Raw genomic sequence first — 15,589 nt, 5'->3', positions numbered from 1 at the left:
CACATTGTGCCTCTCAACTGATCAGTCGAGCCAAGCGCTGCACTGGGATTTCACCAATGCTAAAGGCAAAGTGCAAGATGATAGGAGCTGGGAAATGGAGGAAAAAAGCAGCAGAACCAATAATTAAAATAATTTTAAAAATAATTAGTATATTAAATAATGTTAGCAAAACAATGAAGAAAGACCAGATATTTTAGTAAAGACTCAGAAGCTGATTTGTTAGGGTGTGTTTATACAAACTGAATTGCTTGGAAAAGTCTGTGCCACTTACTGAAACTGTTGAACTGGGAGTGTTTGTTCCATATCCAGATGAAGGAAGGGAGGCCAAGGACCAGCGGCGTCCATCCGTTCTGGGGAAAAGAAGCCAGGGAAATTACTGTCAGGGATATGTTGGGGCTAATACTTGGGGGAAATAAGCATTTTCCTCCCTCAAATCTCTTAACCTCACATTTCTACTAAAGTCTCAAGTTATTCAGACGAATGAGGTATCCCATATATAATTACCTTTGTGAAGAAGCAGCTAGGGTAAGTTTTAAAAGCAAAAGTAAGTGACCTTGGGAAAGATAATGTAAATAGGCATCAGATTCCTGCATTAGGTAGATACTTTGTAAATATTACCAGTTGGAGTTTCTAAAACAGACAAACGAAATCAGCTCATTTCAAACTTCTCTGAAAAAGACAGCCATGCCTAGGATTATTACTGATGCAGTTCCTCGCCTGCCAAATAACGTTTCAAATTGAGGAAAAAAGATCATATTAGATCAAGAATCAACTGAAAGCGGACTTGATGGTTTACCTAATGAGAAGGCATTCTGCCTAGCGCATCGCCTGACGCAGCTGGCGAATTAAATCCACTCCAGCAGATCTGAACTGAGCCGGGAGGTCCATTCAAAATACAGAGATAGAAATCATGGAAATTCCACCTAGGGTCTCTTTCTCCTCCAGTCAATATAATATTAGTAGTTATTGTAGCCAAAGAAACATGACCCTCAGGGAAAATAGCCAAAACATCCTGGAGACACTGCAGAAAAGGTCTTGTTTTACTGACATCAAAACTGAGGATCTGTACAAGTGCTTTGAGAAGAATCAGTATTGCCCTCCATGAAAGCCTCCTTTTCCCTCAAAACCCGCCTCAGTGAGGATGGAAACTGGACTACATTCAGCTCGGTCTCAGCGCTTTTTCTGACTCTGATTTCATTTCGGTCTCACGTGCATTTTGTGTCCTATAACGTGTCTTGTTGCATGATGGGATGGATGTTAAAGAAGTCTCTTCATCACATCAGTCTCCACTTGTTTGTTTGCTTGTTTTATTACAGCAGAGTATCAGTAACTGGTCATAAAGTGAAGCTGAATTAGAACAGTTCACTGTTGAACTTACTTTGGAAAGATTTCGGGGGTTTTGGGTACACATACGCAAGTGCATTATAAAATCAGATGTTTGGCAGAAGTCTGAAATAAATAGTGCTTAGTGCTTATCAAAAAACTCAGCTGTCATCATCTTCACAGTAATATTTCTCATCCCACTATCCACACCCATGAAGCTTCAGCTTCAGAAAAAAGCTCACTGCACACCCAGACATAAATGCCCGTTTATATTTTTTCCAGATCTAGTTCCTTTTATTTTCAGGCACTGATACACACCGTTCTCTTTGCCATCTATCTTAGAACAAGAGGGAAATAAACCCACTGTTCTGCATCACTGAAAGAATATTATGTCAAGAGAGTTTTTTGAGAAGACTCATGCTTCATGCATTAAAAAAAAAAAAAAAAATAATCAAGCTGTAGTGCAGATTTCTATTGCATGCGTATGTTATAGCTAAACCCCATTCAGCCACAGGTGATGTTTTCTTTGGCAAGACAATTACATGTAAAAGAACAATGTCAAAAAATTCCAAGAGAAATTAAATTCCTTTCTTAACCCTGAAAAACAACAAATGTCAGCATTACAAAGGCGCTGCATGATGCGGTCAGCGACTGAACACGGAACTTCAATGATCTTTATTCAGCTTCTTGTGACATCCATCCAGGGGTACTGGGGAAATATTTAGGTCAATGCTTCAACCTCAGTTTGGACCATTAGTCCCAAAGCAAGACAGTACGTCCCTGACTTCTCCAACAGTAGTCAGGAATGCAAAAGGAAAGCCTAATCCCTTTTTAACCGAGTTGCCTAAATTGTGTATTGAAATGACTTCGGAATTTTCATTTCGACAAAGTTAACCAAAAAAGTCTGTCTCAGTTGGAAAATGACAGGATACCTCTTCATGCTTGGGCTGTTTTCTGCTGATGCAATCTAGGCAAGCAATGTGCTCAGCAGTCAGGGCAACGCGGATCAGCTCTAATCTAGCAGAAAGAAGTGGGACAAGAGTAGAAATCTTCCCAATCAAAAGACAATGGGAAGAAAAAAAAAAAAAAAAAAACAAACTTTAAAAGGAAATTCCTCCTTCATTTATGCAAAACATTTCAAAGTTACTTCAGTGTTTTGTTAATAAACATATTTTTAGAGAAACCTCATGCAATATTGCTTCAGGAAAAGATACCTGGAAAGAAATTTTTAGGTCTTTTATTTTACTTATTATAGACCCTTTGCTAGCACAAGAAAAACATGCGAACAACAGATTCCGCTTTTAAAATGACATTTTAATTAGTTAATTAAGGAGGTATTTTTACAGCAGCTAAATGCTGTTCAATGAACAGTAGGTCAATTTCAAAACAAGTAGGTGCTAGAAGAACAACACATCTTCTCCAGACCACTACTTGTTCATCACTTTAAGCCAAATTGACAAGATCTCCTGTTTTGATTACCAAAGAACACAAGCTGAATGCCTAAATGGGGTTATTACAGCAGGAACTTGTTAGGGACGCAGGCTCGGCTGCACAGAAGCACAGTTCATACACGTACACAGACAACAGCAACACGATGCACGGTACCTGTCTGCTCTGTGTCCGTGGCTGTACGGAAGAAATTGTACAACGATAATGAGAGAGGGAGAAGTAAAAGATGCATGTGTGATTTCAGAAAGAAAAAAAAACAAAAACAACCAACCCTCACCTTCTGTTACTGGTATTCCACTAAGATCAGTTTTAGTGAATATGGACAGAATTAACCATACATTTCCTTATTCAGACAGGAGGATTCCTGAACACTCCAACTTTGTGGCTATGACTGACACAATCATTGAAAGGATGTCTAGCAAGGGATTTATGATTAACCACTAGTCAAACTAAGGACAACCTTGCAGTAAATTGTAGTGAAATCGGCTTCACAATAAAATGAGTTTTCCAAATGTGATTCCCACTCTGTCCCAAGAATCAGCTCATCGCAGGTCTATAATGAAAGAACGGAAATCACAAATGATGCCCAACCAGGATAATAAAAGAAGAAACTACACCAAAGGTAAAAGGCAGAAAGTCAGCAACAAATGGTTTCTGTCATGGCAACAGGAGGAAACCAGGTCAGAAGCACCTCTTAAGACCCACGCAACGCCGATCAAAAGGGTACAGTGAAATCCCACTTCTTTGGGGTAACAGAGCACCACATTTGCAATTACTTAACACCATCGTACAGAAGTTATTCTGATAACGCTATGTGATAATCTAATAAATACGTACCGGTACTGCTGGCATAGCTATTCAGGGTGTAATACAAGTAGAAAATAGAAACAAGTTTCTAAACCAAGCTGTGCTTAAGTGTTCTTTTCAATGACAGAAAAATTATAGAGAGCAACATGGATACTGTAAAATGAACCAGTGTTCCATAGGACAGACAGCCTTTATTCACCTATTTCTTTAAAAATCAGATTAAAAGAATGGAAAAGTATGAAAGAGCACTCTTCAGAGTTTTATTATTAAAACATTTATTTGCTGCTTGAAATTTTAGAAAGCAATGATACTGCAACATCAAGGGGAAACCTGATGCTGAAATATTATGTGAAATTTTAACAACGGTTTCAGCTGCAATTTTCCTCTTGTGTTCCAGGGTCCAGAACTCCAGATACCGTGAAAACTGGTAAAAATTCAATTGACTTCAGCAGAACTTATTTAATACACCCACATCAGGCTCAGGTACCTCTATAAAAATATAGGTGGGTGCTGTGAGTCCACTTGAATTCTTTTACCAGCAGGCAAAACACTAATTTTTCCTTCTGAGGCAACAGGAGAATACAAATCCAGTCTGTTGCATTTCGCACACTATCATGAAGTTTTTTCTTACATAAGACCTGCAAACCAAAGTCTACTTCAAACAGGACTCAAGGGCACCAGGTCTTCTAGCAGATCACCTCAATGGAGAAAAACTCCAGGATTTACCTGCCGTTCAGATAACGGGTGTACCTTTGTTTCATCAAATCCTAACCCTTTCTTCTTCTTTGAAGTTTTGAGTCCCATTCTTTCTCTAACTAGTCCTCAAGCTAAATCTGTCGTTCTCAGAAAACTTCCTTCCTCTCTGGATGATTACACGTTCTCAGATCATTTCAACACAGACAGGGTTTTTTTCAGCCAAGGCAGAGTTTAGCAAATCCAAAGTATCTTGCCCACATTTGAATCTAATAATCCTGCTACTATGCCCAAACCCTGCTTGGGATCTCTTTTTCTCTTTTTTCCCTGTTCTTTATTTCTCCACAAAACTTAACTTTCTATATCATTATCCATTTCTGCCTACCTGCTGGGATACGACGTTCAATATACCATTTGTCTGCTTCTCTCAGCTGTCTTTATTCTTTCTGTCCTATTCCTTACACTAAATTCATCACTACAGTATCAGATTTCTTTCCACCAGTCTGGTATACAGCATTCGTCTAGCATTCGCCGCAGGACAGATGATAGCTTCATATTTGGGTCATTCAGTGCTGCTCTTCTAGAAGTTCTTGTGGACTTGCAATATCAATTATCAGCTATTTTCCTCATTAGAGCAATAATGTACTCCTAACACCAATGCCCAAGACAGCAGAGAAAACTAAAAAGTTGCTACCAGTCAGAAAGCAGCGAATGAATGCACACACAGCTGTGCACACCTCATTTTAGGTATGCTTACGTCTTTGTGCAGACATAGCAAAGAAAATCAGTACACTTAGAATACGCCTCAGTTATTCGGTGAGAAGAGCATCTAGGATTACAACTAAGATACAATTATCCTAATCATAACTGGGTTTAATGTCGTTATGACTGAATTATTTGTTATATCACGTGCTCTACATGTCATCCTTCTGGGAGAAATGCTGCCTACTCCCTAGGCAGCACTGACTACTTAATTTACTTTATCTTCTTCTAGGTACGAAAAGCACCTAATAATTTCTGAGTGCTGCCAAAATCTAAACAAAAAAGAATAAAATAAAATAAAATAAAATAAAATAAAATAAAATAAAATAAAATAAAATAAAATAAAATAAAATAAAATAAAATAAAATAAAATAAAATAAAATAAAATAAAATAAAATAAAATAGGAACTGTCAGAGAAAGTAAAACACAATCAAAAAACTTCTAACCCACAGGCCATTTCTAAATAAAAGTATATAGATTATTTGCTTGCCAGTCCAGAGAAAACAGATCCTGCCTTACCTTCGGGCAGGAACAAAGGAAAAATGAGCAGGTGCATTTGGAGAGAAGTTCCTGGGACTGTCCAAGGGGCTGCTACCTGTTTGAGAAAATAAAAACAAACAAACAAACTAAACCATTTCATTCACATTTGCAACAAACGGAGTAAGATTTCACTGTGCAGAAAGACTTTCAACTGGAAGTTGCAGTCACAAATAATTGAAAATATGGAGATTTGAGTCTTTGATCATCTGAATGTCCTGATATGGATGTATCAGTATTTTTCCTCCTTTTAAAATAATTTAAGGTGTACATTTTCTTTCTTACTTTCAGATAAGTAATCTATCACACATGCATAATACAGTCTCTTAATACTTTGCAATAATTTCTATATATGAGCTTCTCCTAACACTTCTCAATGAAAAACCTGGGTTAGAAATGACATTGATGACAGTTTCAGGAATAGTAAGAAAGTATTTCTTCACAATGTACATCAAGGCTGAATGCAAAATTCACTGAGGGAAAAAAAAAAAAGACGACATACGAAAGGAACAGCACATGCTAATAAAAGGCCTATACGCATGTAAGATGATCAGGCTATAACTATCAGCATTCACCCTAACTACCACTTTCCTGAAATCATACTTCTACTATGAAAATGAAAGTTCCAGTGAATTTACACAGCGAGGAAAAAAATGACACCTAATTTTCACTTGGCACAAGAATACTTTCCCTGGGCTTTGTCCTATGATGTGTAAGCATATGGTCGGTAAGTGGTACATTGCAATGGATTTTATTTCAAAGTGAAAAGCAACTATTTCATAGAAAGCCCTTTTGAAAGCCAAAATCATTTACAGACTAACTGCAGAAGCCTTTGAAAGTTATGGATGAATTAGAAGCGTCAGCAAGTGTGTTTTCTGTCAGGCGTATTCTTAAGTGGTTTGCTCTTTCAGATCCTTAATACAAGCACAAAAGAGAAACTATACATAGTAAGCATACGCCAACAGCAATTTCTTTGTGCACAGACAATAAAATAACATCAAAATAAGAACAGGAAAACTAAACAGATACTGGGCAAGCAATACACTGCGAGGTACATAACTGTGGTCATCAGAAATGTTTTCAAATTTAGATCCCATATAAAAATGTATTTATTTTAGAAGTCATATTGAAAAGACAAACATCAGTGATGAGTCATCTGCAAAGGTCTCTGTTTCAGGAGAAGTACTGGGTGCCCAGCTCGCCCCCAAGGCAGCACTGCTTGTGAGGTTACGGTCCCATCCAGCACTTGTACTGACGCTTATAATTAAGCTGCATTAATTTCAACCCAAGTTATTCATACACCTTAACTCTTACGCTGAGCAGAAATGGAATACAAGCACTGTGCCCAGTTGAAGGTAACATTCACTCACACGTCGGCTATACAAATGGTTCACAAAAATCTGCAGTAGGATTTCTCCACGACTCCTTGCGAGCAAGGTGTGTGCAGACCTGGCAAGAATGCCTGGGCAGGTAGGGAGGAGGAAAGAGAACAAGCTGATGGCGCTTGGGGTACGAGGATGGCCACAGCACGGCACAGGCCAGCAAACTCCATCTGGTCTACAAGTCCACCAGGGGGAAAAATAGCAGCTGGTTGAGATTAAAGCAGCCCCAGGCTGATCTAACATGTGTCAAGGGGCGATGAGCGAACTAGAGAGGTAAGTGATTTCCAGACCACTCCACAATCTGCTTTATCAAGAGCAAACTAAATTAAAAACAAAGGGTTTGGGCAATAGGTTTGTTTTCCTTTGGCTTCGTTTTATTTTGTGTTGTTAGTTAAGAACTAAGGAGTTCACAGTGTAACGTAACACAATGCAAGTCTTCACCCAAAACTGGACACCATTTAACCCATTCCCAGTATACCCCAAGTGGGAAGGGGAGAGATCACTAGATGATTTTTGGTGCTTCATTTAGTAAGCTTGTTTTAATTTGTTATATATAACTCATGTTAATTCTTACGGTCACAGTGGAAAAACAGGCATCATGCTGCTTTTGAATTAGGAGCAGACTGAGTGCTGTGACAGTCTAGATGGCACTGCAAGCTTACAGGAAAGATGGAAGAAGGCTACGATGGCCACAAAGCGAACAAGTCAATGGTGCATAAACACGCATGTCCTGGCAGCAGCACACAGCTAGGGCTGGGGTCACCATTTACTTGCTAGCAGAAAGCTAAAAGAGCATTTTAGGTGAGGAGGAAACGCATCGGGAGCAAAGCCTTTCCATGGTTATGTAGATCTTCTAACAAAGCAAGGAAGGCTGCCCGTTTTGGTGGGAACCTTGGCCTTTGCCTTCCCATTTTTCAAGCTGTGCTGCCAATGAACCCCACTGCGTCAGGAGGAGCTTTTTGAACAAAAAAGCCCATTGCCCAATGCTGTTATAAACAAGCAATGAACTGTCATTGCTGTTTTATATCTTCATCAATCTTTTGCATACTTTCCGGATTATGATCAAAATAGGATTTCAGAATAACTGAGCAAATTGGGTAATGGCAGTTTTTAAATTTTGAAATTAAGTATGTGGGTGTTTGAAATCATCGGAGCCTGCACAATCTGGTATGGAGATAATACTAATTTTTAAGCAACTACTTTTTCAGATTTATAAGGCATATTTCCTTCCAGACACTGGAATTTTAATTAGATCCCCTGTGAGTCGCTTCTAGTTTTAAAATGAAAAGCAATTAGTTTTTCTACTCAATTCAAGTCTGGGTGAAGTTTTTAAAACAACAACAGGGAGAAGGGGAATTACTACTTTCCCTAAAGTTTCCCAGTACTGCTGCATCTGCTCTAGTTGAAGGAATTTTAATAAGAGAAACCTTAGTGCAATGCTCTCATTCACCAAGGCTGATCAAAACTCTATTTATTGTGTTAGCAAAGGTAAATTCCCCTGTTGCTCAAGGGTTATAGTTGGCTACTACTGAACCTGAAATGATTCTGTCTCATGGGAGGCTGTTACATAGAATGATCAGCCATTAGGTAAATCAACACAGTTACACGGACGTTAATAATTCAGGACTGAACCTTTACATTTTCCGGACACAGGAAGAAGGATGCAGCCAAAGCATTTGTACATCCACTGCCCTCAAAGTACAAAACTGGACCTTAGGGGTAATAGCTGAAAGTCTCAGGTACCATCTAGAGACATGACATTCATCAGGTAGGTAATGAGTCCAAAAACTCACACCAGAACCATTTTGTAAAAACGGCTTCCGAGATTTGTAAAAATAAATAAATACAAAACCCAAAGTTGTTGTGGTCTTCTACGTAGGACGTACTAACATTATTTGCTGAATATTAACACAAGCAGCTAAAGATTTTATTGCATGCTACAGAATTAGCTGCCTTCCAGCACACACGAATCTTAAAATGACCAAAAAAGCTTGAGCACCCTGTCTCACATATAGCTCTCACACTACCTGAGGACCACACACATGAAATGCTGATGAACTGCAGCTTTGATAACCAGGGCAGGATGTAGAGCAGTATGTTACATCCTCTGCCCACTCTAAAAACAATATATAAATAGAGGCCTTAGTAATAACCATTTTTCTGCCAGAAGGTGGAACTGAACTTGCAGCAAAAGAGCAGAATAATTTAGTTCAGTACCACGGTGCTGCCTGCGAGCAGCTCCTCCACCTGCCGTTACAGACGGGAGCAGGACAAAGGTCCCAGCGGTGACAAGTGTCTCCACTGGAAGCCAGCGAGCAACCTGGCTACCTTACAGCTGTGGAAAGTAAGTTTTAAAACAGCCTGAATTTCAATCATCCAGCTGTAAGAATCTGTCTTTTTCCTACTGAATTATAAAGGTGATGTTTTGCTTCTTTGATTGGTTTTAAGCTTTTCGCTTTAAAATATAATCTAATGGTTACTTAGTAACCAGCCTCCTGATGGGTATGCTATAACAGGTGTATGGTGCACACCTTCTCTGTACTTTTCAGATTTTTTAAAAAATGGATTCAAACAAATACAAAAAAAAAATGTAAGGAACATTGCTACATAACTTTTTCCCCTCTGATTTTGAAAGAAAAAGAATTTAGAATAAAAGGAGGATTTTCAAACCTGTACTCCTAAAACTGGTCACTTCAATCCAAGTCTGGGTGGCCAGATAAGCCGAGTGACTTTCCCCTGAAAGCTACAGCTCTCTATATCAAGATCCCAGCTCATTTTGGAAAATGTTATTTCGTACAGTTGGAAAACTGAATTAGCACACTTCAAATCCATTAAGCGTTCTTGAATCAGAAGTGATTTCGTGTCAGAGTTAAAATTGTTTGGATATATTTCCATCTCAAATGTTGAGATCTCTGAAGTATTACTTTTCCTCTAAATTTTCTGGGATATGAAATTGCCTGGCATCTTATCTGGATGCTGTTTCAGGTAGTATCTGCCTGGATCAGTGTTCATTAGGAGGCAGGTTTGCCCAATGGACAGTCAACTGTGCTGCATCACACCCACCGACTTTCACATCGCGTACAGAAGAATAACTCCTGAGGCTAGGGCTATACGGGACTCGGTTTTAGAGTGGTTTCTGAACAGAAACATTTTAGAAAGCCTCCCTGATCGCTCTGCGTGCTTGCTTTGATTCATGAGAGGTTCAGAAGGGCAGAAGAGGAGCGTGTTCCAGACAAAAGAGGCCAGGGAGAGGCTCCAGCCTCTCTTAGTGACTTACCAGTCTATGTGCCTGAACAAACAGATTGATAGATTCTGTTCAAATACTAAACAAATATCACAGCCTGTTTTCAAATTCACATCTCATATATGATATTTCTTAAGAAAATATTTGTGAGACTACTCTAAATTTCATCCACTTTTGTCTCCTGAATAAATTATTTTTCCCAGGGAAGACTCCTAAATATAGCACCGGTAGAGAACTCAAATTACAAGTAATTTATCTTCCTGTGCTCTACTGGCTATTCTTGGAGGTCACAAAGGATATCCTTTTAATTAATAGTTTTAAATTCCATATGCAACATCAGAACAAAAAATGGAAATATTTGACAATTACTGCTGAAGAAAGACGGCATACCACTGATCAGTTACTCTAGTTTCTAGAAGACAGTCACATACTTCTAATAAAAGATAAGCTTGTAAAGCCTGAGACAGCATCAAAACCACTAAGAGCAATTTTTTCAGTTTTTAAATAGAGGAGAAATGCAAAACAAATGAAAATATAAATGTTTCTATTGTAAACATTTCTGCATTTGTTTCCTGAGCAATGATCACAACAACGATCTACCAAGCAAGGATACTTCTTCCATATTCTGAGGAGCATCTTTATTGCTTTAGTTAAAGGCTTGTACAACTAATTTAGAATTTGGTAAATCCAACATATATCAACTCTAAGAAAACGTAAAGAGCACAACATAACTAAGTGGAGAATCCCTATCGGGAAAAATGCATTGCTGAAATGAAATTTTACAAAGCTATCACTATTATAATCACACATAACATAACCAAGGGAGTTTGAAGTGAAAGGGAATTGCTCTATGCACGTTTTTGGCCCTGTATTTTATCTGAGATGCTGAAGCAAAAAGAAAATGGTTTTAATATACTACTTTTAAGATTTTGTTAACTTTTTAATTTGAAAATCATGGGTCATTTCAATCAATGTCATTAAAAACTTCCCAGCCTTCTATATGACTGGGCTTTATAGCATTCCCAAGCGAATTTCTATACAAACTTAAGGATTTCATGGGCATCCCTGAACAATAAGTTTGGTCTTCTTTTTCCTTTCAACAGGCTGGATACCGCCTCCCGAGATGCAATGCTCTGCAGACAGAAGCAGATGGCTCCTTCTAGCTGAGCTACTATCAATTTGCTGTTCTTTCTCAGCATTTCCTTGGTTTCAATCTCCAGAAAGTATTTACAGAACATACTGCCATGTAGGAGGAAGAAAGTCTGATTATAATGAAAACAACAGTTACTTGTCTTACATGCAACAGTGATGTGCTTCCAGACAGGCTCCGCTGTGGATGATGCGCCACAAATGTTCAAGCTGTTTCATGCTACCGACTGGTGCCCATTAGGGCCATACCTGAAGCCCAAACATCTTCTCTGGCATTTTGAAATATCGAAAACAATGTAGTCACACATCACCTACCTCCCTCAGCAATAAAAACATCAAGGGAACATGCTGTTCAGGCAAGCTGTTGAATCTGCATGCGTGACCCTTTCTGAAAAATCTGTAGTAACTGCAGGCTGAACGATCATTCTTTCTTTTTCTACAGAAAACCTCTCTGCACACTTCACCTCGATGACTAAAAAGCAGTTGCCCATTTGCTCTGAAATGAGCATTTCCCAGTTGCTGCCATGGTAAAACTGGCAGTAACGTAAGAAAAAGAAGAGAATCCTAAACGTCTAGAGAGACCATAAGATGGCACACTGCACAGCTGAGGGGCTGCCGGAGGCATACGGAAACAAGCAGGATGTTTCTTCTCATGAGAACTGCAGTTAAATCGCTGGCACAAATTAACCAGGCTAGGAGACCCAAAACAAGATATTTACTTAAATGTATTTATTTTATTTTACTTCATTCTCCATCTCAGCTTCTTTTGCAGGACGTAAGAGGACTGAATTCCCCAGAAAGAGTGGAGGATAGATATGGTAGTGAACTAGAACGTGCAGAACAGACGAGAACATAAAACATTTACTTTGATACTATAAAGACCCTCTCACAAGTTAGAAAAGGTGAAAAACTATAGTCAGATTAAGTTTCAAAGAGCATATTTTGATGTGGAGTATCGATATGTTCCAACTCACTACAATGAGCACTGACATTTTTCCTAATGATTCCCAGATAAAGCAGTCCTAGGGAGTTACCTGCGTGTCCATGAAGAGGGGAATGCGGTCGTGGGAGAGTTGGAGATGTGCTGGATGTTACGATCAAACTCTTTCTGTTGCTTGTCCGACAGCTGAAAGAAGGAAAGATAAATGATAAGGCACAGTCAGACGAACAAAAGCACCTGAAGGCAGGTCCTGCAGAATGTCTTTCAGCTAAGGCGGAATCTCTCAGTATTTAGGTCAGTATTTCCTCACGCTCTCAATCTCAGTGGTGACCCTGCAAAGAAGTAAACATTGGGGGATGAAAGGTACTTTGTCAGCAACAAGTGTTTTAATACGCTGGAAGCAATATAAAAACTGTATCTCGTGCTGCACAGGCCACTACAAATAGCTGAGAACATACTCCTGATTCACAAAAACGTGTGCAACTCATGCTTTGCAAATCACACAAAAGGCAGAAGACTGTAAAATACCCCAGAGTGCTTCAGATATTCTAACCAAGATCCAACCTAGCAAATAAATCTGTTACAGTTATTGGCTATTACCATAAGAAACTAGAGCAGACTCCTTAGGGCAGAGTTAAAATCGTGAAGCAAAGTGTTAGCACAATTCAGCAGATGAGCAGGATTACTAACAAAACTTAAAACCTGAGATTCAAGAATCTTTGCGAACACGTGTGGCAATACTGACAGAAAACTCTGCGCAGCAAGTTTCAGACAAGCCCTCTGCCGAATCAGCTCCACTCACTGCCATGACTTTGTTCCAACAAAGAACGCGACGCTTCTGCGTGAGGCAGTTGGGGTTCATTTTTTTCCCCACAGGAGTTTCAGAACTTAGCCAAATGAAGAGAATGATGCATTCCTCCATTTGCTTCCCAGCCTGTCATTCCCAGCAGCAAACATTTGGCTTTAAAGATGATAAAAGTAATTGTAACGGGCAAGGGAAACATTTTTAAATCATGGGAGCTGTGACCAAGGGCAACTAGATATTGAAATCTCTTTCTGATCACCGCTTCCCCTGTTGTTTAAACAGAATTAACCGTCCAAGTTCCCAGCAAAATCTCACAACCGACCGAGTACTAAAGCTACATACATTTATCCATTGTACCTCTCTAACTTGCTTTCTAGACGGCAGAAACATTTCTGCTGACTTCAGCAGATCTCAAAACAGGTAACTAAAATCATGCTGGTCTTGATAGGGGTTGGGAGAACAGACAGGAGCGGGGAAGGCTGAGCAGAGGCTGAACAAGGGGCTCGCTGGCCCAGCTCCGGAGGTGCCCGGTGAAGCTCCACGTTGGGTTATCACAAGCCCATGCAAAGCCTCTTCGCTTCCAGAGCTCCAAACGTTGACATCTGCTTCCATCCTTCCCGCACCGGCCCATCTTCTGGAGCTGCCCAACAATAAACACGCTCAGACTGCCAAAAACTACACTCTAATGCAAAACTGTTTTTCTGCCACAGGATACAGTGCATCTGACTATTATTATTTGTAAGCTTTTTTTTATTGCTGTTCTATAGGAAACTGGAGAACTTGATGCAGAAAAAAAATACAACTGCACTGCCAACTATAATAAACAGTAATAAAGTTGAAGCACCATTAACTGCTATTCAGGCTCTTTAGTGTACTTAAAGCATTCCTCAAAATTATCCAACTGATTCCATACAATCTCCATTTACATTCATGTATTATTCAACAACAGTCCATCCAAGAACTGATTGCCATTGTGTGCATCGTATGGAAAAACCAACAGCCTGACTTTCAAAAGCTTAAAATCACAGTTCAAGGATTTTTTTTAAATATGTTTTCAGTCACCCTATTCCAGTAATGGTTGCAAAAAACCCAGAACACTCAATTCCAACATTAATACCAGATAAACGTTATGTTTGTATTACCAGGAAATCGTTCTCGCAACACGGAAGTCCTGAGTACTCTAATATAATACATAGTACTATGTAAGAAATAAAAAATTTCTCACTATTTTAATACAAATTACAAGGTAAGAATTTAAGATCTTGCTCAATATAAAACACTAGTACAACGAGAAAACAGAGCGCCATCCTCTATGGTCATATCCCTTTGCTAAAAAGAGTTCCTAAAATATGCTTTACCACAGGGATGTCTGGAGCTGGCTATGGAAACTTGGTATATTTAAATCGCAGCATAACAAGGAACACGAACTGTCCCAAACTCAGAGCTTTTTAACGGCTCGCCTGCATTCGCCAAATTGAAGCAAGTTTTACAAACCCGTTTTCTCTGCTGTGGTTGCAAAGATAAGGCACCAAAAGAGAAAGGGTTAAGCACAAGCACAGCTGAGACCCATTAAAATAGGTCAGGTTTACACAAATGTACCCACACAGGAGGGAATGGCTCAGAGCGAAAGCCCCAAGTTAGGAATAAAACATAATTCTCTTTACACCCCCCGACATTGGATAAGTTTCAATTTCCCTGGATCTCTAACCTGGGAAGGGGGAACGTCACTTGGGCCCATTTAGCCTTTTCTATGAACCATGTGTGTTGGCAACAAGGCAAAGCTTAAACACAGGCTAAAACCAGAATTTCTATTTCTTGAATCTATGTTATATGATGTGAAAAATATACAAACAAATACAGTCATACTCTCTACTGGTTGAAGAGAGCTCTCTGGATAAACACAGAAAACTTTAAATAGATCTTGGAATCCCAGAGAAACTACAGAACAAGAGTAAGTCCCGCTGGTCACAAAAATACAAAAAAAGGGGGGAAGGGAGGAGGTAACACAAAGACTTCAGTTGGGCAACGTCTCCCAGGAAGTCACTGGGACAGCATTTGAGTACCTCCTACAGAAGAACAGCTAAATATGAAAGAAGCAAAGCTGGCTTGAACCAGGACTTTGTGCCAAAGAAATTCAAACTAGTCAATGTAAGCCTTGGCAGAAACAGTTCAAATGAAGAAAAAGTTCCTTATTTCCTGGAAGACACACTTCAGCCAGACAGACGGTACTGGGCTCAATACTGAGCTACAAGGCCAATGATAATGAGGAGATCATATTATTAACCCTTTAAATTGCATTAATTTTTGTTTATCACTGTTCACGAATTCTCCAAACGATACTACATGTTTTCTTGCCCTAAAAATAATTTAAGCTACTTAAGAAATAAGGAGACTGGAGTAGAAGGAGAAAGTAGAAAGAGAAAAGGCTACCTATATATCTCTGAATATTTTAACTAGAAAAAAAGAAAGTTCTTAACGAGTCCAGAGAGATTCCAAG

The 15,589-nt window shown here is 39.2% G+C and overlaps 1 protein-coding gene across 7 annotated transcripts in view; it reads right to left on the bottom strand.

The window, feature by feature from the left end:
* The window catches only part of MAST2 (microtubule associated serine/threonine kinase 2), a 195,115-nt gene that overhangs the window by 55,864 nt on the left and 123,662 nt on the right, over positions 1-15,589 (bottom strand). For 5 of the 7 annotated variants that reach the window (XM_074596793.1, XM_074596796.1, XM_074596797.1 and 2 more), the window contains 4 exons: positions 12,382-12,473; positions 5,555-5,630; positions 2,929-2,949; positions 272-350 (listed from right to left, as the gene is read on the bottom strand). In XM_074596793.1, coding sequence (XP_074452894.1) covers positions 272-350; positions 2,929-2,949; positions 5,555-5,630; positions 12,382-12,473 — 268 coding nt within the window. The remainder of the gene's footprint in view (positions 1-271; positions 351-2,928; positions 2,950-5,554; positions 5,631-12,381; positions 12,474-15,589) is intronic. The other 2 variants (XM_074596794.1, XM_074596798.1) reach the window with 1 other exon arrangement.

Source organism: Larus michahellis, chromosome 8 (assembly GCF_964199755.1).
Source record: "Larus michahellis chromosome 8, bLarMic1.1, whole genome shotgun sequence".
Lineage (NCBI taxonomy): Eukaryota > Metazoa > Chordata > Aves > Charadriiformes > Laridae > Larus > Larus michahellis.
Note: the sequence above shows the minus strand (reverse complement) of the source record. Positions and strands in the feature narration are given on the sequence as shown.